We start from the raw sequence: 22,958 nt of genomic DNA, 5'->3' as shown, positions 1-22,958 counted from the left end.
CTACTGCATGATAAACGTGTCAAAGAAAAGATCACCTATTCCTAATTTCTCTGCCATCTTATCCAAACTTCCCTGATTGGTTACTTGGGAGTGTTCCCATGTTTAAAACTGACAAGTTCCATCTGACCATCCATAAAATTGCGAGAGTATTTTAGAACCAACGGCATACTTTACCTATTGACTGGTTGACTGCTTTCATGCATAGATTTTCAATGAGCAAGTTTCCTGGAGATTGGCCTGCAGACTTTGGCTAGAGAAAACCAAGACAGGTGGGATACATCAATGGGGTTAGAAGCTATTTTTTTATTTATTTATTTATTCATAATCTGTCTTTGTTATTTTTACAAATAACTCAAGGCAGTAAAATATATCCAACATGCCTTCTTCCTATTTTCCCCACAACCACCACCTTCTAAGCTGGGTTGGGCTGAGAGAGGGAGACTGGCCCAAAGTCACCCAGTTGGCTAAGGCAGGAATCAAACTCAGTCTCCTACTTTCTAGCCTGATGCCTTAAGCAGTAGAGCAAACTGACTCTCAAGAATACTCATCTCAAGTCACCCAACAATCCAGCCTTCCCCTACAATTGATGCCACTAATGTTATTTATTTGATTTATACCCTACCTTTCTATCCAAATATTGAAGTAATCCTACATATGTTACATAGAATTTCCTTAATTCTATTCAAGGATAAGTGTGACACAGCATATTTAGAGTAGACAAACCCAGTCTTGGTAATTTCTAGCCCAAGGAAGTACAGGTAGTCCTCGATTTACGACTGTAATTGACCCCCAAATTTCTGTTGCTAAGCGAGACAGTTAATAGGTTTTGCCCCACTTTACAACCTTTCTTGCCACAGTTACGTGAATCACTGAAGTTATTAACATGGTTGTTAAGCGAATTTCGCTCCCCCATTGACTTTACTTGTCAGAAGGTCACAAAACCTGATCATATGTCCCTGGAATCCTGCAACCGTCATAAATACGGGTCAGTTGTCAAGCGTCTGCATTTTGATCATGTGACCATGGGGATGCTGCAAGTGTGATGCTGCAAATTTTTCAGAAGTGTGAAAAATGTCCGTTAAGTCACTTTTTTCAGTGCCATTGAAACTTCAAACGGTCACCAAACAAACTTTTGTAAGTTGAGGACTATCTGTAACTGTGTTGGAAACAATCATCTGGTGCAATTTTCTGGTCAGGTTACTTTCCCAGCTCCAACAGTTACATGGCCAGGCATGACAGTCTACAACTCTACCTTTGTCTATAGCAGGGGTGTCAAACTGGCTGCCCGAGGGGTGGATGCATCACGCGTAGGCCACATCCACCCCGGCTCCGCAAAGACAAAAAAACTATCACGGTACGTCACGTGATGCGATCGACTTTGACACCCCTGGTCTATGGAGATTCTCAGTCATCCACGTCACAGTTGTCCCAAAAGTGTTTTTTCAAGAGACAGCTGGACTTTCTGGTTTTTCTTTGAAAGACGTTTCGCTTCTCATCCAAGAGGCTTCTTCAGCTGAAGAAGCTTCTTGGATGAGAAGCAAAACGTCTTCAAAGAAAAACCAGAAAGTCCAGCTGCCTCTTGAAAAAGCATCTTTGGGACAACCCTACCTTTGCTGGTTGCAAGCAATGCATAATTTATGGCAATGGGAAATACCAAGGAAAAGAAATGTAGAATCTGACGCATGTTTAGACTCCCCCACCACAAAACAGAAATGCCTTGGAGGACTGGGAAGGAGTGCCAGTCTTTCCAAAGAAATGAAGAGTCAGCCTTCCCATTAAGGACAAGTTCATCCATCTATAACGAAGGATCTCTCTTAACCTCATTCAGTGATAAATTAGCCACCTCGGCATTGAGGTGAGAGGAAGACTGTGCACAGCTGTCCCCACTCCAGCAGTTTCAGCCAAGGGAAGCCCAAGAGGTACGCGCAAAGCCCAATACTAAGCCTCTCTTACAACTCACTCTCCTGGGACTTGCAATACAGCTAGTCCTTGAGTTAACGACCACAATTGAGTCCAAGATTTCCACTGCTAAGCAAGACTGTTGTTAAATGAGTTGTGCCCCATCTTATGATTGTTAAGCAAATCATTACTCTTAAGTGAATCATGCAGTTGCTAAGCAAATCTGGCTTCTCCCGTTGACTTTTTGCTCATCGGAAGCCAGCTGGGAAGGTTACAAATGGTGATCGCACAACCCCAGGACAGGGAAACAGTCATAACTACATGCCAGTTGCCCAGCACCCAAATTTTGGTCGTTTAATGTGAAAACCGGGTCCTCAAGTCAACTTTTTCAGTGCTATTTTAACTTCAGTCACTAAAGGAATGGTTGTAAGTCAAGGACTACCTGTGGTTAAATGTCACCTCAGTTCGCCTAAGAATGAGAACTAATTGCGGCTTCTCTCACTGATGAAAATGAAGTATTTGTAAACAGAACGATGCAGACGTTCTAAGTTGCATGACGACTGAGAGAAAGAAAAAAGCACAGAGAACCACTGTGTAGAAATTGTGTACTTTGACCAAAAAAATAAATAAATAAATAAGAATACTGAAAGATCAGTGTTTCTCAACCTTGATGTTTTTAAGATGAGTGGTCTTTCAACTTCCAGAATTCCCCAGCCAGCTATGAGCTGGGAAATTCTGGAAGTTGAAGTCTACATATCTTAAAAGTTGCCAAGGTTGACAAACATTGCTTGGGGCGCTTCAGAAACTCCAGTGATCAGAGGAAGTAAAGTTACCCTCCCTCACCAGCGCAGGTTGGGCTGGGGAATGCTGGAAGTTGAAGTCCACTCATCTTAAAATAGCCAAGATTTAGAAGCATTGCCGTAGGTCAGGGCTGTCAAACTCCCAGCCCATGGGCCGGATGTGTCACGCACTGGCCATGCCCATACCCAGTTTAGTAAAGGGGGGGAGAGTCCCAATACGTCATGTGACGCCGCCATGACGACATGAGTTTGACACCCCTGCCGTAAGTGGAAAACAGAGGAACTTTTACCATTGTTTTATCCAGGTAAGCCATTTTCTCCTGAAGTTCTGGAGATTTTATGTTGGGGTAGGGCATGCCCACCATAATTACACACCTGGGTAAAGAGAAAATAAGGAAAAGTATGAAACATATAAATCACCCAGCATCATCCCTTTAACTTGCATAATAATCCTGCAATGCCAAATAGACCCTTTCAATCTAAAAGAGTTCTTTTTCTCCCATGTTATTTTATTTTATTATACGTTTTACAAAAAGAAACACCAAAAATAGGAAGGAAAGAAACTCAAAAAAACACAATCGGAGTAATTTACAATCCAAGCATGTCACATACAAAGCAATATCCAGTGTATAAAGCTTTCTTTAAGCTCAAGAAAAGAAACAAAAATAAATAAATACACTATTTTGGCCAAGTAAGGTGAAAACCTATGCCAAGGAGAAACCCACTGCACTAGTTTTGATTAGTGGGTAAAATTGCCCTTTCAAAAACAGATTACAATTTCAATCAAAGGCGCCTGCAGTGGATAGGCCGCCGGTATATCAAATGCATTCAAGATAACCTAATATTTTTACCCTTGGAATCTTAAACAGCAATTGGAGGGAGTTTTAAAGTAAAAATGCGGGAAAAGAAGCAATTTGGGAATAATATTCTGCATACAAATTGGCCTCCTATAGGTAGGGTTTATGCTACAAAGCCCATACCTCTTTCTGAATAACTATTGCTTTACTCGACCGAGAAGAGGCTTGTTTCATTTCGGATTCATTTGTAAGGAGAAATGGCTTTGTCTCTGAAAGCGTGGTTAGGCATTGCAATTTACCAAACCCTCCCACCTAATTGCCTTCACAACTTGCTTGTGACAACAGGGGGCAGTTAATATGCAGCAACAGCTTTCTGTCATCCTGCATGTCAAGCTTAGTTGTCCCACTAAGACAGGTGCAGAGACCAGGGTGGGAGGAATAACACTGGCGTTAAAAATGGAAAGTGGAACGTTTATGAAACAACAGATTTGCCTTAAAGAAGGAAGTGACAGCTTTGCCCACTTGCCATACAATTTTTTCTCTCTCTCTCCCTCTCTCTCATCCTAATACCTTCTATGTTAGCCTTCAGTCTGTTGCACAATGGGGAATATGTCTCATTAAAATCAAGCGCCCTGCACTAAAAGCTAAACCCTGAAATCAGCATTTGAATGGCCCTTCCCAAAATTAAGACTTCAGTTTGTATTAGCTCAAACCTAAGTGTGATGCCCTCGCCCCATCAATATTTCATAACTCTCTAAATTCTAAATAGAAAATATTCCAGTGAACAATTCTACCACCACTACCCCGAGCACAAGCTATCATTTTTACCTTCCCAGGTCATCCGAAAAATTGATTCCTTCGCTCATTTTCCCACCGACTACAGAAAAGAGCAGTGCTCCTGTCATGGGGCCATCTGTTAGGTTGCAGCGCTGTGTCAAAGGAAGTCCACAATGCAATGGTTAAAAGCTGGAGTACCTCTACGGTCAGCTTACTACCTCTTCCCAACTGCTCAATAAGCTCAAAGATCTCCGACCTCCGTGCATTTCACTGTGCCCTCAAGACCCTGCTGTTCCGCCAGGCCGGGCTATCACAGTAAATGATTTTAAATTGGGTGTTTTAAATTTTTGAGTTTTAATTCAGGCCGAAATTATTTAATAATTTTAATTATTTTTTAATTGATATCCGTATATTTTTGTGTTTTAATAGGCTGTACACTGCCCTGAGTCCTTCAGGAGAAGGGCGGTATAGAAATAAAATTATTATTATTATTATTTATTGGTTAATCTTTAGTGAGATTCACAGCCTTTGAGGCTGGTTAATAGCTCAGCAGCTCGAGTCCTAACCAAGGACCTAGGAACTGTTAAGGTATCGTCAGAGGATGTAAGCTGTTCCGAGTAAGGTGGTTTTTTGTAGAGTCAAAATGTTCAAGTCCGGCAAATTTAGAATTTCTAAATAGCGGGGTAGCCCTTTGGGTATTGCTCCGAGGGCTCCAATTACAATCAGGACAACACACGATTTCTTTTTCCACAGTCGCTCAACTTCAATTTGTAAGTCCCGGTACTTTGTGATTTTTTCTTGCTGTTTATCTTCAATTCGTGCATCACCAGGTATTGCAATGTCAATGAACCATACTTTTTTCTTTTCAACTATTGTTATGTCAGGTGTGTTGTGGACCAAGTGCCTGTCAGTCTGAATCCTAAAGTCCCACAAGATCTTGAGTTTCTCATTCTCTAAAACTTTCTCAACCTGATGTTCCCAGTGGTTTTTGCTGTACTCAAATCCAAACTTCTGGCACAATTTCCAGTGAATGATTTTAGCAACACGGTCATGGCGTTGTAGGTAGTCAGTTTGTGAAATTTTGCTGCACCCACTGATCAGGTGGTCAACTGTCTCTTCTTTTTCATTGCAGAGGCGGCATTTGCTGTTGGTGGTAACATGTTGAATTTTTGCCTTCATACAGTTTGTAGCTAGGGCTTGTTCTTGAGCTGCCAAAATAAAGCTTTCTGTTTCTTTTTTCAGTACTTCTGATCTTAACCAGTTCCAAGTTAGTTTCTGGTCAGCTTTGCCTTCAATACTTTTCAAGAAGTATTATTATTATTATTATTATTATTATTATTATTATTATTATTATTATTATTATTATTATTATTATTATTATTATCTTCCAATCTTCTATTTCGTACCTTGATACACTTGGCATATTCTGACAAGATCTGCTCCACTTGATTAGCCTTCTTGGGTTCCTGAAATATCTGTAAATGGCATCGTACGTTAATTATAGGAGAACATCATTCATACCATGTGAGTAGTAAGATCTCAGGAGCTAAAAGTCTGTAGAGATTCTCAGTCATCCAGGTCATGGTTGTCCCAAAGGTGCTTTTTCAGGAGGCAACTGGGCTTCCTTGTTTTTTCTTTGAAGACGTTCTGCTTCTCATCCAAGCAGCTTCTTCAGCACCGATTCCCCATATCCTGTCAGAGCTGAAGAAGCTTCTTGGATGAGAAGCGATACGTCTTCAAAAGAAAAAACAAGAAAGTCCAGTTGCCTCCTGAAAAAGCACCTTTGGGACATCTACAGGAGCTGTAAAATTTTGTGGCTTTTGTACAGTGACCAAACTGAAAAACAATGATGTTGGCTTCAACCTCCAGTAAAACCTTGATTTAAATTAGTATCTCAAACCTGGCAACTTTAAGGTATGTGGGCTTGGACTCCCAGAGAATTCCTCAGCATGCTAGTTGGAGAATTCTGGGAATCGAAGTCCACACATCTTAAAAGTTGTCAAATCTAAAGAACACTAACTTAAAGGATCCTCATTTAGCAAACTTTGGATACAACAGGCAGAATTTCCATCCAGACAACCCTCTGAAATAAGAGAACTGTTTCCTACATCTGAAGTAATCTAGTCTTAAATAAGTTAAATATACAGATGTTATTATGACAAATGAATTTACTTGATGCAAATAACAAGATGCAGGTTATTTGGATCATGATGTCATGGAAATGTCAACTTTGGGTCTTAATGCATATTGAGGAGTAATGGATGATGTATTCTCCCCTACATCTCTAGGTTTATTACCCTGTTTCCCCAAAAATAAGACATCCCCTGATAATAAGCCCAATCGGGCTTTTGAGCGCATGGCAATAAGGCCAAGCGCTTATTTCAGGGTTCAAAAAAATATAAGACAGGGTCTTATTTTTGGGGAAACATGGTATTACTAAGTAATGGGCACTGTGCCTTCAATAAAGGTGGCTGGGAAGCCATATTGGAAAAGGATGATTGCCCTGCTATCCGTGCTTGTGAGCTTCCTAAATATAACTGGCCACAAAAGGACATAGGATGGTCCTTGAGGAGCCATCGGCCAGATCTAGCTATGTTCATATTACTACTTTAACCCTATTCTCACAGACAAGCCCATATTATAATATCATTAGGGGATTAAAAAGCTACTCAGGCTCCTGGCTATTGTAGTATTTGCCACAACTGGTGTGCCTATAAAAGGAGAAATGGGAATGTTGGGTTTAATTTTCCAATTTACAGCATGCTATTTTTCAATTTGTAAAGAATAACCGTGATGACCAAAGATAAAGATTCTCTTAAGTCAACTTCATTGCTGATGGTGCTGAATGTTATTAACATTTGCTGCTTGCAATTACTGCAAGTTCAAATCTCACCAGGCTCAAGGTTGACTCAGCCTTCCATCCTTTCAAAGGTAGGTAAATTGAGGACCCAGATTGTGGGGGCAATAAGCTGACTTTGTATAAATATACAAAAGTATGAAGACTATTGCTTAATGCATTGTAAGCCGCCCTGAGTCTCCGGAGAAGGGCGGCATATAAATTAAAGCAAAAAAAAAAAAAAATCTTAGAAATCTGTGAAAGTAGTAACCTTCTTGAATGTTTTTCAACTTCCCAGTCTGGCCTACAGCCCAGGGATTTCTCCCATCCAAGAGCTAACTATTATATCTGATCCTGCTTTCCTTTTTTTTGAACAATCCAAGGCTGTCTTGGTGATGCCCACAGTCAAATTTCAGGTTGGCTTGTAGTTTTTCCTGTCTCCTACACAAATAAGTCATAGTCTCTTGGCTTTGGGAAATGATGAAGCGATATATCAAGTATAACGATCAGCTACCCAGCAAGTACCGTGGCTAGGTCAACGGGTAAGGATTGGGCCTCTCCACTTCACTGTGCAGGCAGCAGAACCAGTATGACACATTACTGCCTCGGTGGCACAGTGGTTAGAGTGCAGCACTGCAGAATACTTCTGCTGACTGCCGGCTGACTGCAATTTGGCAGATCGAATCTCACCAGGCTCAAGGTTGACTCAGCCTTCCATCCTTCCGAGGTGGGTAAAATGAGGACCCAGATTGTTGGGGGCAATATGCTGACTCTGTAAACTGATTATAGAGGGCTGTAAAGCACTGTAAAGTGGTATATAAGTCTAACTGCTATCGCTACAACAAAACTAGAGGAATCAGCCAATAATTGCCGTATGTTCGATTTCACCAGCAGCATTGGCTTACCCAATTACCTTTTTCTTAGTAGCCAGTCGGGCAAGCAATCCGGTCTTTTCCCAGTGCATGTATACCTGTTTCTCGTAGTCATAGGAAGGGAAGAAACACACCACACCTCCTGGGACAACGTTGCACAAGTTAGAAAGAATCCGCCCCGTCTCCTCCATCTGAAAAATGGAGAAAAACTAGCAATGTCTACTTTCAGCCATGAAAGAAAATCTTTCTTCTATCGAAGGCTGTGTGTTCTCTTTGAGAACACAATTTCCTTCCTGGGGTGGAATGGGCTGGGCTGGAAGGGAGTTCATGAACCTAAAGGCTGTACATTTATGCTTAGAGAGAATCAGTCGGGGGATGCAGGATAGACAAATTTGAAGCAAGCGGAGTCCAGAATCTGGTGTCACAGGATATCCGGCTCTTTCCGACACTGTTTTTCCTCTCTTTTTCTGCTCAATTCCTTCTTTCCCACAATTGCAGGCTGCTAGGAAGGAGCAAACATCTCTACTCAGAGATCTGCGCTGATCTCTTTCAGAAGGCTTTTGAAATTAATCCTAAAAAAAGGTGGCCTGCCTTGTTTCAAAGCTTCAGGTCCCACTGTCAAAACAAAGATGAACCATCCTATATAGTAGTCCTTGATTGATGACTGAAATTGGGATTGGAATTTCAGTTGCTAAGTGATGCGGTTATAAAGCGAGTCATCACGTGACCATGCTTGCGTTTACAACCATTTTTACCAGAGATTATGTGAATCCAACTTTCCCAATTGACTTGGCTTGTTGTAAATAACTGGAAAACACTGCAGCCATCAAAAATGTGATCATTTTTGTGAATTGCGATCATCCATCTCTCTCTCTCTCTCTCTCTCTCTCTCTCTCCCTCCCTCCCTCTCCCTCCCTCCCTCCCTCCCTCTCTCTTCCCCCCCCTCCCTTCACCACACACACTTCATGGTGATGCAGCAGTCTTAAGTTTGACAGCAGGTTGTAAATCACTTTTGCTGAGGTCATAATTTCTAACTGTCATTAAACGGATGACCATAAGTCAAGGACAACTTGGCATTATCGCTGGCTTCCCAATCCACTCTATACAACACCAGGTTCCCTCTTTTCCTGTTTGTGAGTATCTATGCTTCTAGGGATGGCTTCTCCCTTGATACGGAAATACAGTAAATCAGATTGCCACAAGGAGAGCTACTTGTGGTGTCCAGTAACAGGTTAACTGCGGGGGAAACCACAAAAAAGGATCCATTTCCTTTGCAACTGTCTAACCCAAGTGACAGAAACCAAGCAGGAAGAGCCTAAGCAATATCAAAGGGACAATATGCCCACCCGATGAACTCAATGAAACTCCATTGCCTAAAGAGGCAATGAAGTGTAATGGGAAAAAAAATACTGACCAACTGAGGCAAGCCTCTTTTCTCATAAGTGAATTCCAGCAGCTGATTGGACGGACCACTGCAGAGGATGATGGGTAAAATGTTGTCAGGGGGAATCACATGACCTAATAACACAAGAATCCAAGGAAGAAATGAACAAGTTGCTGTTCCTGTTATACTAAAAGGCTAAACTTTCTAGCTCTTGTACAGTTAACCAAATACTCAACTACAAGGACTGAACAAATATAGTCCCATGAGATCAGCTTTCTTCTTCCAAGTAACACTCGGTGCAATGAGTGTAGAAAGAAAAAGGGAATGGCTTTAAATGACAGGAGGAAGACTCAAGACAATGAGTTGAGACATTGTCACTACCCTGTTTCCCCGAAAATAAGACATCCCCTGATAATAAGCCCAATTGGGCTTTTGAGAGCATGAGCTAAAATAAGCTTCCCCCTGAAAATAAGCCGTCCCCAAAAATATTTAAACGCAGAGCTGGAAATCAGGTAAGATGGCAAGAGGAGCCCCATCTTGCTCCACACGCCCCAAAATAATAAGACCTCCCCAAAAATAAGACCAAGCGCTTATTTCGGGATTCAAAAAAATATAAGACAGGGTCTTATTTTCAGGGAAACATGGTATCAAGACAAGGGTGAAATAGGCAGGACTTGAGCCCATGCTAAAAATATAACTTGAGAAAACATCTCAGACAAGTCCCTCCCTGATTCACGGGAAAATAAAAGTAAGGGAGGGGAAGCACATTCAGATCTGCAAAAGTCTGTACTACAGTTATTACAATAAAAGTAATCCTGATCTATATTGCTTTAATTTCTTAGTCTGGCGTATGTTGTTCAGTTGACAGAAACCTTCAGAGCACCAGCAGAATAAACAAAATATTAAAAAGTTATGATATGTATGTAGTTATTTACCAAGCACATCTAAATTGAAGTACGCAAAATATCTTTACAATCCCCAAGGCATGTTTATTTGTTTGTTTGTTTATCAAGAACGTATTAGGTAATTTATATAATTATAAGCATGAACTGAATACATAAAATAGATACAAGTAGAGGAAACATTAGAACAAGGACGATAGGCATGCTGGTGCGCTTATGCACGCCCTTTACAAACCACTTAGGAATGGGGTGAGGTCAACAGTAGCCAGTCTAAGGTTAAAATTTTGGGGGTTTTGGGATGAAACCACAGAGTCAGGTAGTGCGTTCCAGGCATTGACCCCTCTGTTGCTGAAGTCGTGTTTTCTGCAATCGAGTTTGGGGCGGTTCACTTTAAGTTTGTATTTATTGTGTGCTCATGTATTGTGGTGGTTGAAGCTGAAGTAGTCATTGACAGGTAGGACATTGTAGCAGATAATTATTATGAGCTAGGGTTAGATCATACCGAAGACAGCATTGTTCTAAGTTTTCTAGGCCCAGAATTTCAAGTCTGGTAGCATAAGGTATTTTGTTGCAAGCAGAGGAGTGGAGGACTGTTCTTGTGAAACATGTCACAACTTTTGAGCACCCCTAGTGTTTGGAAATTGAAAGTTGAAAAATTTGACACGCCCTATCAAGACTTCCTCATTTTGGAAGTTTTTAATGCTGAATACTTTTTAAAATTTTGATTTACTTGCCACATTCTGCTTGCCTGACGGTCAAATCCGGAAATCACAGTAACTCTGCACGTTTTAAGGGACCGTTGAATTGGACTACCTAACGTTAATTGCTCTGGTATTAATTTAACCATTGTTATTTGCAATCAAAGTCAAGGCTTATAAAACTGATGACAGGAACATAGCAGAGATTTTGATAAGCAGGAGGCAGAACATAGTTCGGACTCAATGGTAAATCTGAGTGTTTTGCAAGAAGTCATTGTACTTTTATTATAAAAGAAAAGCTCAAAGATTGCCACGGTTGATAATTGAATCTTCTGCAAGACATTCTTTCACACTTTCTTCTCATTAATAGACTTCTGGGCTCTAGTAAAACAAAAACAGATCTTTCAAACACCGGGACCTGCCTCTCATCATTTAAGTGAAATAAGGAGCAATTACTGTCAGTTGTGACAGCTGGAAGTCACAACTCAAGTGTGAAATGGAAAAATTTGGGGAAATTTGATCAGATAGATGCTTTGAAGAGAAACCATCTTGGCACTATTCCAGAACTCACCATTTTAGCGTCTTCTACGGATTCTACCCTAATTTTTACTCTGAAACATTTGAAGAAAAAAGAAAAAAGCCCATTTTCATCATGATCATTTAAGTCTGTAAAATATCCTCTTGAAAAATAATATAAAAAAAAAGGTTTTGTACTACTACTAACCTAAGCTGTGACTGTTCTAGAATTCATACCTTAATAATGGACTTCATTCTCTAACTGTCTATCTGTAATTGAAACGGCAGTCAAGAGAATGAACTAGTAGAAGGCGTCAGAGAACATGGAAATTTGCAAAGTATTTTTTTAAATGAGTAAGGTTTGGCAATAGTAAACAGGCACAGGATCTTTGACCATGGGCAGGAGTCTCTAATCTTGGCAACTTTAAGACTTGTGGACTTCAACTCCCAGAATTCCTAAGCCAGCTTTGCTTTGCTGGCTGAGGAATTCTGGGAGTTGAAGTCCACAAGTCTTAAAGTTGCCAAGATTGGAGACCCCTGGACCATGGGAAGAGGAAACCTAGAAAATGGGGAACAGGTTGCAAGAAAAAATCGAGATGGGACGACTTGACTGACTTGCTGTCACTAGAGATAGGAACATTCCCTATAGTAGCAATTACAGATGGTGCTTGACTTATGACCATAATTGACCCCAACATTTCCATTGCTAAGCAAGACGGTTATTAAGTGAGTTTTGCCCCCATTTTATGAGCTTTCTTGCTAGAGTTGTTAAGTGAATCATTGTGGTGGTTAAGTTTGTTTGTTTGTTTGTTTGTTTGTTTGTTTGTTTGTTTGTTTGTTATTTATTATTTATTTATTTATTGGTTCGATTTATATGCCGCCCTTCTCCGGAGACTCAGGGCGGCTTACAATGTGTTAAGCAATAGCCTTCATACTTTTGTATATACCTGCTTAGTAGGGCTTTTGTCCCCCCCCCAAAGCGGTGTTCTTTTTTATACAAAGTCAGCTTATTGCCCCCACAAACCGGGTCCTCATTTTACCTACCTCAGAAGGATGGAAGGCTGAGTCAACCTTGAGCCTGGTGAGATTTGAACTCGCAGTAATTGCAGGCAGTTGGCAGCTAAGTGCTACTTAACAGCACTTTAGTCCGCTGCACCACCAAGGCTCCTTAAATTGAACCTGGCTTCTTCGTTTGCTTGTCAGAAGGTCACAAAAGGAGATCACCTGACCCTCCACCCCCACCCCAGGACACTGCAGCCATCATAATTATGAGCCAATTGCCAAGAGTCTGAATTTTTATCATGGGATCATGGGGTTGCTACAATGGCTGGATGAGAAACGGTCATAAGTTACATTTTTCAGTACCATTGTAACTTTAAATGGTCACTAAACAGACAATTCTAAGTCAAGGCCTATCTATACTGTAGATCTGGTTTTTTTCATGGAAATACTTCCTGGTTTTCCACATGCATATTTATAAGAAAGGAAGCCCTCCTTCAATTCATGGAGACCTATTTTCATGTAAGGATGCAAAAGTCATTCTCTTGACCCCTGGTTTGGGTAGAATGCAGGTGCGGTGGCTGAAGGTGGCAGATTCTACCCATAAACTTTTCAAGCAAAGATAAAAGACAAAAAGACCAACAAACCTCACCCCCCCACCCCCACCCCAATGGATGCAACCATTTGGAAAGACACAACTGGATAGGCAAAACTTTGCCCCAAAGGTCACCCAAGCATGGCTCAAAAGATCCGGGGCAACCACTGTTCCCAGGACTCACCACAGGAAAATTCCTCAATCCTGTCAGCATCAACACCAGCACCCAAAAGCAGCTGTTGCCGGAAATCAGCCACCTGCAAGGCACAGAAAATCCATTTTTTTAGAAGACTTAACACAGCATGCCGTACGCAAGAGTGTTCAACTCTTGGGGAGGAAAAGATCCAAATTCTGCCCTCATATGCCCCCGTATATGTAGCAAGACAATCAATTTCGCTTTTCTGGGGACCCCATAACATGCTCCCATGTTATGGAAGGGAGGAATCATGTTGTGTGATGTTTTTCAAAGGCCACTTGTGTCCAGATCCTGCCTCCCGATTTTATTTCTTGATAAGCTACCATGATTATAGTACTGATTAATTTCATGTAGTTAACAAACCAGAGAGAGACTGGGATTTTTGTGAATAGACCAAAGAAAGGACGGGAGATAGACAAGTTGATCTCACTTCCCACCTTACGTCCCTGAAGAGTTGCTTTACAGAAAAAACAATATCTAACTACGGTACCTCTCCCAACTTCTGTGGAAAGAAGATTGCAAGCTAAAGAATAAACCACCCAAGTCCATGATACAACCTGAATTTTCATGGTCAACAAATCACTAGATCTATATGCTAAGAGTTAGTCTTTATAATCTTTCCTCTAGACCAGGGTGTGTGGCCCGCCAGCGGCCAGCGGACCTGGTGGCAGACTCAGACAGTGAGGAGGTGGGGAGGAACATGGGCCAGTCCTGGAGTCTGGGGAAGGCTCTGATGAGTGCTCTGCGTCTGAGGCAGAGATGGGGCCAGGGCCATCCAACAGTTATCAGCTGCCTTCAGAGTCGGATATCAGTGGGGCAGAAGAACAGCTTGAGCCTGTTCCCGATGTGGGCATGTGCAGAGCTGCCAGGAGAAGGGAACAGCTAAGGAACAAGGTCCAAATTGGGAGTAAAGGCACAGGTGGACGGTGAATGGCCCCTCCAATAGGGAATAAAGAGGAGCGAATAAAGGGGAGTTTGCAGGAGACAATTAGTTCAATTCATTAGGGTGAAGATCTATTCCTGACTTCTTGCCAAGTAATTGCTGCTACAGCGTGGTTTGGAAGATATCGACCTGGCCACTCTCCACGCCTGATAAAGGTCTGTAGTTGTGAAATCTCATGAAAGAGTGTTTGTCGGGACTTTGCTGGAGAGGAATTTCCCTTTAACTTAAATAAAAGAGGTTTTATTGGGACGAGGAGTCTGCTTCATGCTCTTGGGAAGCCTAAGTCAGAACACAGGGGTGTCAAACTCGTGGTGTCATGGCGGTGTCACATGATGTATCGGGACTTTTCCCCCCTTCGCTAAACCAGGCGTGGGTGTGGCCAGCATGTGATGCATCTGGCCCGCGGCCCGCAGGTTTGACATCCCTGTTTTAGACCACCATTCAGATGCCACCAGACTCAAACCTAGATAGCAGTACTCTAAGCATGATGGAACCTGCCATTATGGTGTTACTGAAATCCTGTTACTTTATGGGAAAACTAAATGTTTACTGTTAAATGCAAAGATTTAGGACCTTTCTAGGACTTGGGAAAAACAGCAGGCAGATTGAATAGACCAAGAAGCTAAACCTCTAAATCAATGTTTCTTAACTTTGGGGATTTTAAGATTTATTTATTTTATTTTTTATTTTATTTTTCAATTTATATACCGCCCTTCTCCCTGAGGACTCAGGGCGGTGCACAGCCAGAATTAAAAACATGAAATACAAATATTAAAAACAATTAAAATCTATATAAATTTGGCCCAAAATTTAAAAAACCACAAACCAATTAAACATTTAAAAATTTTTAAAAAATGGCCAGGGAATTCTGGGAATTGAAGTCCACCCATCTTAAACTTCCCAGGGTTGGGAAACACTGTTGTAAACACTGTGAAAGGCTTGCCAGGCGTGTTAAAAGCAAAATGGTGCCAAGGGGAAGGGGCAGAACGAGCCAAAGATTCAAAGTGACACCTTCATTCTGCTGCTTTTAAACAAGAAAGACCTCGTTCCAGCACATTCTGGAGAACATCTGCTAAGAAGGGAGGCGAGAAATCAGCTCCTTCAATCATTCGCTATTTAAAAGTGGTTGCCCATCACTCAAAGGAAGTACGAAGGTGCCCAGTTCGCCGCTCACCGGCTGCATGGTGCCCCCAGCGATGACCACAGCTCGACATTCTTTCAGCACCGTGGCAAAATGCACAGCTGGATTGAGCAATAGGAACTTGAGGCTGCTCAGGGCTAAAGTACCTAGAAAAATCAGCACATTCAGAGAGTTAGCAGGTAAACAATGAAAAACATTGAAGGGCAGCCTGAAATGCAAGGGGGCTTTCCACCCAACCCACCCCCTGCCCCCCAACCCCTGCCTGTCAATTTGCTGGATGCTTCAAACGAAACAATGAAAATGTTCTTAGAGAAAGAAGACAACAAAAGCAACTGGGGTTGGTTCCCAGGGGCTAATATGGGAACAACACTTGATTAAATTACGACCATACTTAATAAAGTAATTTAGTAAGCAGCAATAAATACTACAACCTCCTTAATATTGCTACAATCCCAGGATCCAAAATGAATAAGGTGCCGTAATTTAGCAACGCCTGGAGAATAATATCTCCACGACTCAAACTGCAATCGAATTGTTTAGGTAAGTGCTCCTATGAAAAAGCATCAAGTGTTTACATAAATATGGATTTATTTATTTTTTTACTTTCAGATGTTTCCTCCGGGAAAGGCATTTGGGGAGATACAGGCCTCACTTAATGACTGCCTCACTTAATGACTGCCCTGTTTAGCGACTGTTCAAATCACAATGGACTTGAGAAAGGTACTTTGTGAGATAGAGGGACGGTTTTAAAAACCTGATAAATAAATAAAAGTAAATTAACTTTACAATCAATCCTTACATTGATGACAACTCCAACATCTCAAGGTCACATAATTGCTATCTGTGTGTGTCACAACTGGCTTCCAACAAGCAGAATCAATGGAGAAGCTGGTGGTCAAATTACAAGCCACAGCTCCATGATAGACAGCTGTGGCGGCACAGTGGTTAGAATGCAGTACTGCAGGCTACTTGTGCTGACTGCCAGCTGATTGCAGTTCAGCAGTTCGATCCTCACCGGGATCAAGGTTGACTCAGCCTCCCATCCTTCCAAGGTAGGTTAAATAAGGACCCAGATTGTTGAGGGCAATAGCTGACTCTGTAAACTGCTTAGAGAGGGCTGTAAAGCACTGTGAAGCGGTATATAAGTCTAAGTGTGTTAGGATATGGTTTGAGCCTAACTATGTTGTCCAGGCAATATAAGTGTACTGTTACTTTATCTGTATATGTATTATGTGGCTTTAATGCTGAGTCATGCTGTAATGACATAATTACTGGTTGTGAGAATATTTAAGCAAAGCTTCTGTAACGTGTTCAGGTTGCTGCTATGATATGCTGTTGAGAGGTTGCTGCTATGATGCTGCTGTTGATGATAAGCTACCATTGAGAGGAGTTGTTATCTGCTAATTATCATTGGATGGATCTGCAACCATCGTGGTTTGTGAACCAGAGTGAGTTTGTTATTCTAACCAACTACTGTTTGTTGAGTAAGAAGATTCTGTAACTACTGGACTGATTTACTGGCAAAGACTTGGAATTTGTTTAAAGACTATGAAACTGTTTTTCTACTATAAAGTAAGCTTTTGATAAACCAGTTTGCATATCTCTTATTCATTGCTCTCAGCAACGTTTCTCTGTGCAATCTACTCTGCTGGTTGGTAACACAACAACAATAACCTTAACAAAGTGCTATTTCTATTGCTATCTCCACATGGGAAGTGACGTTGTAAGCCAGTTGCAATCATGCAAAGTTCTGTTTGGCGACCCTGTTTGCTTAGTGATGGAGTTGGCAAACCCAGCTGTGATCGCTAGATAAGGACTACGTATAATGGAACGACCTTGAAATAATTCAATATATACAGATGTACTTATTTTTAAAGAAAGCAAATCAAACGTGGATATACAATACCGTGCCTGCTGAGAATGACTCTCCCGTCCTGGTTTGCATTTGTGAGCGCAGCGAGGAAACTTTCAATGTGCATTAGCGGAGATGCCATTTTGGGGTGGTCGTCCTCACCTTCCCCGGGAGAACTTTGCAGAGCCCCTGCAGATCAAAAGACAACTTCTCATTTGGAAAGGCAACTTCTCCCCTGCAGGACATCATCTCCCAATTCCTTACTTCGACAACCACACAAGTAGCATGTCCAATTTATTTTCATTTGGGGATATTGACAATCCTGAAATTAACCTGGCTGAGGCAGTCTTAGAGGTTTCAGGGTTGCCACACAACAGAGGGAAGGGGGAAATAGTTAGATGGGGTTTTGTAGCCAAAACAATAAACATTTTCCTGTGGGAACCAAGGACATTCTCACGGGCCAGAGGAGGAGTGAAGTAACCAAGCAACCACCCAGCATCTGGATTGGACAGCGTGATCAGTGACTTGGGGGAAGGGGGAAACTTTTACTTTTAATTAGGTGACAGCCGCGGGAACTTTAAGAGTCGGCTTTCACCAGTCGTGCCAATATGATATATCTAATAAAACTGTTCTTTGAGGAATTTGCCTGCCTCGGAGTTCTACTTTCTATAGGTGCATTACTTGGAACCCTGAAAGCTATGTCTAAATGCGTGTTAACAGAAAGAAAAGCTTCCGACAAGAGGCTAAATCAACATTCTTGCTAAAGTTTTTCCATTCTTGTTCCAGAACAATTTATCAAGACAACAATGACATATGGCTCATATATCTATAGGCCCTCAATCTTGCAAAAACTGAATTATTGTAGCAAGAAAAGTCAAACTCTGATTCTTCATTGACTTTCAAGAGACAGGTAGAAAAATGACTTTTTCTATGTATTATTTACCGTATTTTTCGGAGTATAAGATGCTCCGGAGTATAAGAGGCACCTTATTTTGGGGGGAGGAAAATAAGAAAAAAGAAATTCTGCTTGAGAGGCTCTCCGTTTGAGAAACTGCGTTTGCAGCCTCCAAAAGCTCCGTTTGCAAAGGAGCTTCTCTTAGCAAAGGCAGCCTCTCAAACGGACCTTTCGGAGGCTGTTTGAGTGGCTCTCTGTTTGGGAGGCTGCATTTGCAGCCTCCAAAATGGTGGGGACTGGCGGGTAGGCGGGGCCACATTCGGTGTATAAGACGCATCCAAATTTTCACCTTCTTTTAGGGGGGGAAAAGTGCATCTTATACTCTGAAAAATACGGTATATTATTATAAATATTATTTATATCTTCATTTTATATATTATTTTCCATTCTTCTAATGGAAAATAATGTTTGTCCTAAGACACAACTCTGTATGAAGTTGTGCAAATACATGGATGTGCTACTTCCACTAAAATGAAATGAAAAAACCCAAGATCAGGGCAGCTTCATAGATCCACCTGTTTCCAAACCTACTGAAACATCACTACAGGTAGTCCTCAACCTATGACCATAATTGAGTCCAAAATTTCTGTTGTTAAGTGAAACATTTGTTAAGTGAGTTCTTCTTCCCCATTTTACGACTTTTCTTGCCACGGTTGTTACGTGAACCATTGCAATTGATAAGTTAGTAACCCGGTTGTTAAGTGAATCTGCCTTCCCCATTGACTTTGCCTGTGAGAAGGTCGCAAAAGGGGGAATCGCGTGACCTGGGGACGCAGCAACGGTCATCAATATGAACCAGTTGCCAAGCATCTGAATTTTGATCCCGTGACCATGGGGAGGCTGCGACGGTCGTAACTGAAAAACGCTCGTAAGTCACCTTTTTCAGTGCCGTTGTAACTTTAGACAGTCACTAAATGAACTGTTGTAAGTCGAGGACTGCCTGTATTTTTACGTCTCGCCTCTTCCAGCTCACCTCCTTCCAATTCTGAAAACTGCCAAAACTTGCTTTGTAGCCAAGCTCACCTTCTTTTTCTGGTCTCTTGTTCAAGGTTTGCAAAAAGTTCTGCAAACCAGTCAATTTTTGGTCGTCTTTGCTGGTTTTGAAAACTCCGTATCTTTCCACAAATCCTAAGAGCTGCAAGACAGGAAAAAGACCAGAAAATATTATTTAAATATGGTCTGTAAATTTTTCCCTGTTCATTTCCCTAATCATTCCTGCAAAGAGGAAAACATTCAGACAATTTGTCTTCCCAAGGGAGACTAACATACATACCAGTGGTGAAATCCAAATTTTTTTACTACCGGTTCTGTGGGCGTGACTTGGTGGGCATGGTGTGGCTTGGTGGGCATGGCTTGGTGGGCGTGGCAGGGGAAGGATACTGCAAAATCCCCATTCCCTGCCCACTCCAGGGGGAAGGATATTGCAAAATTTCCATTCCCACCCAGCCAAAACTACTCAAAATTTCTGCTACCGGTTCTCTGAACTGCTCAAAATTTCCGCTACCGGTTCTCTAGAACCTGTCAGAACCTGCTGGATTTCACCCATGATAATACCCCAGAAACCATGAAGAGATTCAGTTGGTTTATAAATGGCCACACAGGTAGTCCTCAACTTACAACCGCTCATTTAGTGACCATTCAAAGTTACAATGGCACTGAAAAAAGTGACTTATGACTATTTTTCACTCTTATGAGAGCCTCAGTGGTGCAGTGGTTAGAGTGCAGTACTGTAGGCTAATTCTGCTGGCTGCAATTTGGCAGTTCAAATCTCACCAGGCTCAAAATTGACTCAGCCTTCCATTCTTCCGAGGTGGGTAAAATGAGGCAATTGGGGGCAATAGGCTGACTCTATAAACCACTTAAGAGCGGGCTGTAAAGCACTGTAAAGCCGTATATAAATCTAAGTGCTATTGCTATTTATATTATGGCTTTTGAAGCATGCCTGTGCTCAAGTGATCAAAATTTAGATGCTTGGCAACTGACTCATATTTATGACAGTTGTGGTGTCTTGGATCATGTGATCACCTTTTCTGACTTTCTGAGAAGCAAAGTCAATGGGGAAGGCAGATTCAATTAACAACTCTGGCAAGAAAGGTCATAAAATGAGCAAAACTGAATAACGTCTTGCGTAGCAACATAAATGTTGGGCTCAAATGTGGTTGTAAGTTGTGGACTATGTGTACTCCGTTAAGTTTGATTTAATTCAATATATTTGGCTTAGCTTTAAATTAAATTATAATTATTTTCCTACCATAGATTTAATATTCCCTGCCACTTAATAAAAGTTACAGTAAAGTAACATCTTTTGAAATTTTGGGGAGCTGTATATCCCAACTATTCACAAGCTCTGCACAGTTCATTCTTGCATCACTGTATAGGAAATAGCTAAGCAGGTTAATCCAATTTATCTGACTCAATCTAAGGCAATTTATGTTCCCATATCCTATGAAAAATTCCTGAAAACAGACTCCAAAAAGGCACCTAAAAGACATGGAACCAGAATTTTATTCTGCTCTGTTGATGCACTACCTTCTTGCTGATGCAACTTTTCTCACAGTAACGCTGAACCTGTTGAAAAAAGAGAACATGCACATTAAAAGGTTCCGCATTGTTTTAACAGATTATCTCGTTTTAACCTTCTTTGCCAGATTATCACAATTTATCATTCAACCTACACCTTTTAGAAGCAGAGTATTCAGTTGTCTTAGAATTCCTCCGTGACTCCTTACAGAAACTCCTAACTCTGCAACCTTAAACACTCAAAGAGCCATTTGGACCCATTTCCCACAGAAAAGAAAACACCAGGAGCCACAAAAACCTTTCCCGTGTCTGACTATTTCTTGAGCAGCCACAAAACTAGCATATGTCGTTGAATTAAACGTTGTTTTCTTCTAAAATTTTTCTTTTCTTGGATTTATCCATGGTTGGCCTACCGGGGGTTGAAAAGCTCAATAAATCGCATGCCAGCGGGTGTCGCACATTGGTGGTTGTGACATATATTTTGAGTGACAGGGAGCCGCAGTAGAGGGGTGAAAGAGCCACATGTGGCTCCAGAGCCGCAGGTTGCTGATCCCTGTCCTAAAGATTACTCAAAGGACCATCTTCCTTGCATCCTTTTGCTGAATTTTTCTCTTCCCTTTCTATCCAAGCTGTCTGCTTGATAATCCAGGCATCTCACCGTCAACTGGCAGCTTTCAAGACACCGCAATGATTCAAGGCCTGTAGTGCAACCAGACTGTGCAGATTATATCTGATAACTGTTTAGTTACTTGGTCAATCAGTCAACAAATGATACAAGGTTAGTTCTGTCCTGGGACTCACTCTGAAACTGTGGAATCAGTATTCCAAAGGTGCTTATTCAAGAGGCAACTGGACTTTCTTGTTTTTCTTTGAAGACGTTTCGCTTCTCATCCAAGAAGCTTCTTCAACTCATCCAAGCTCCATTCAAGCTCCTTCCAGAGCTGAAGAAGCTTCTTGGATGAGAAGAGAAACATCTTCAAAGAAAAACAAAGAAAATCCAGTTGCCTCTTTAATAAAAAAAAAAACACCTTTGGACAACTATGACCTGGATGACTGAGAATCTCCATAGACATTTGTGGAACCAATACATTTCCTACAGATTGGCAATTTCCATGGTGGGAGGGGAGGCTAACAAGGCCTTGACTAACAAAAATCAGGCCAGAAGATCATCCAACAAATAGAAGTTGCACTAAAGGAGCCACGATGATTTGATTATTCAGGTACAGATAGAACATAATCATTTTTAAAACTATATTCAAAATTAAGCTGAAATCTAACATGTAAATAATTTAGTCCTTGCTTAACTATGGACCAGCAACTTTGTTGCTAAGCAACATAGGCAAAATGCAATGTCACATAATTGCACTGATTTAAGATGGAAGTTGTGGCAGTTCCGATTGCTGCTGTTAGGTGAATTCTGTGTAGTTGCAACATCCTGCAGTCACATGATCACCACTTGTGATTTCCTGCCAGCTTCCCCATTGACTTGCTTGTTCAGAGCTGACAGTGGCGATCATGTGACTGCAGGACCTTGGAATTCATGTGACTGTGGGGACCCTGCAACCGCCATATTTATGAGGACCTGTCGCAATTGTTTTCTCCTAGCCCAAGTCTCCCTAGTTCAGCCCCATCCTAATTTTGAACAGTGGCTGGATGATTGGTCAATGAGACTGCCTATTGGCAGTTTGCAGTTTGAATGGTCCTAGGTATAGATAATCAGAAGGCATTCGGTGCAAACCAGTTCAGGATATTTTGTATTACAACTTCCATAAAGTGTAGATAGCTGTTCTGCCCCAGCTACCGACCCCAAAGAATGCAGCACACACAAAGTCTGTACAAACCTTAGTTTACTAAATTAAATTTTTCAAACAAAGGCTGTTAATCAACTTTCTTAACAGCCTACCAAAATCCAAAGAATAAATCATCGTAATCTTACTATGATTGGCAGAAAGCTCAGAAGCAATTTGCAGGAAACTGATAAGAGAACTAAGATCAGGCCGCGAAGGAGAGTGAACGAAGTTGTTCCCTGCAAATTGTCCTTCCTTAAATAGGCTAAGGGAGTGGCCAATTAGCCCCAAGCCTTACTCTCGAGGAGACTTCCTCCTGAGGAGCCACTCCTGCCTTTTGGCAGCTCTGCGCGCCCGTGCATCGAGAAGAGGCTCCTCCTCTTCTTCCTCTTCACTTATGGGAGCTTCTGGAGGTTCTGAAGGCCCTGGCTGAATCCCTGCCTCTGGCACCACATCTTCTCCAGCCTCCTCATTGTCTGACTCAAGCGC

General features: G+C 41.6%; 1 protein-coding gene across 1 annotated transcript in view; it reads right to left on the bottom strand.

Annotated features, from left to right (window-relative positions):
- The window catches only part of DDX11 (DEAD/H-box helicase 11), a 46,663-nt gene that overhangs the window by 1,782 nt on the left and 21,923 nt on the right, over positions 1-22,958 (bottom strand). Inside the window, exons 15-25 of the mRNA XM_070946630.1 lie at positions 20,692-20,730; positions 19,186-19,297; positions 17,262-17,396; positions 15,389-15,501; positions 13,260-13,332; positions 9,396-9,499; positions 8,023-8,172; positions 5,680-5,748; positions 4,325-4,425; positions 2,990-3,074; positions 175-250 (exon numbers count right to left, since the gene is read on the bottom strand). Of these exons, the coding sequence (XP_070802731.1) occupies positions 175-250; positions 2,990-3,074; positions 4,325-4,425; positions 5,680-5,748; positions 8,023-8,172; positions 9,396-9,499; positions 13,260-13,332; positions 15,389-15,501; positions 17,262-17,396; positions 19,186-19,297; positions 20,692-20,730 (1,057 nt within the window). The remainder of the gene's footprint in view (positions 1-174; positions 251-2,989; positions 3,075-4,324; positions 4,426-5,679; positions 5,749-8,022; positions 8,173-9,395; positions 9,500-13,259; positions 13,333-15,388; positions 15,502-17,261; positions 17,397-19,185; positions 19,298-20,691; positions 20,731-22,958) is intronic.

This window comes from Pituophis catenifer, unplaced genomic scaffold (assembly GCF_029215685.1).
Source record: "Pituophis catenifer annectens isolate HBS135680 unplaced genomic scaffold, rPitCat1.0.hap2 SCAF_7, whole genome shotgun sequence".
Lineage (NCBI taxonomy): Eukaryota > Metazoa > Chordata > Lepidosauria > Squamata > Colubridae > Pituophis > Pituophis catenifer.
This window is presented reverse-complemented; position numbering and strand designations above follow the sequence as displayed.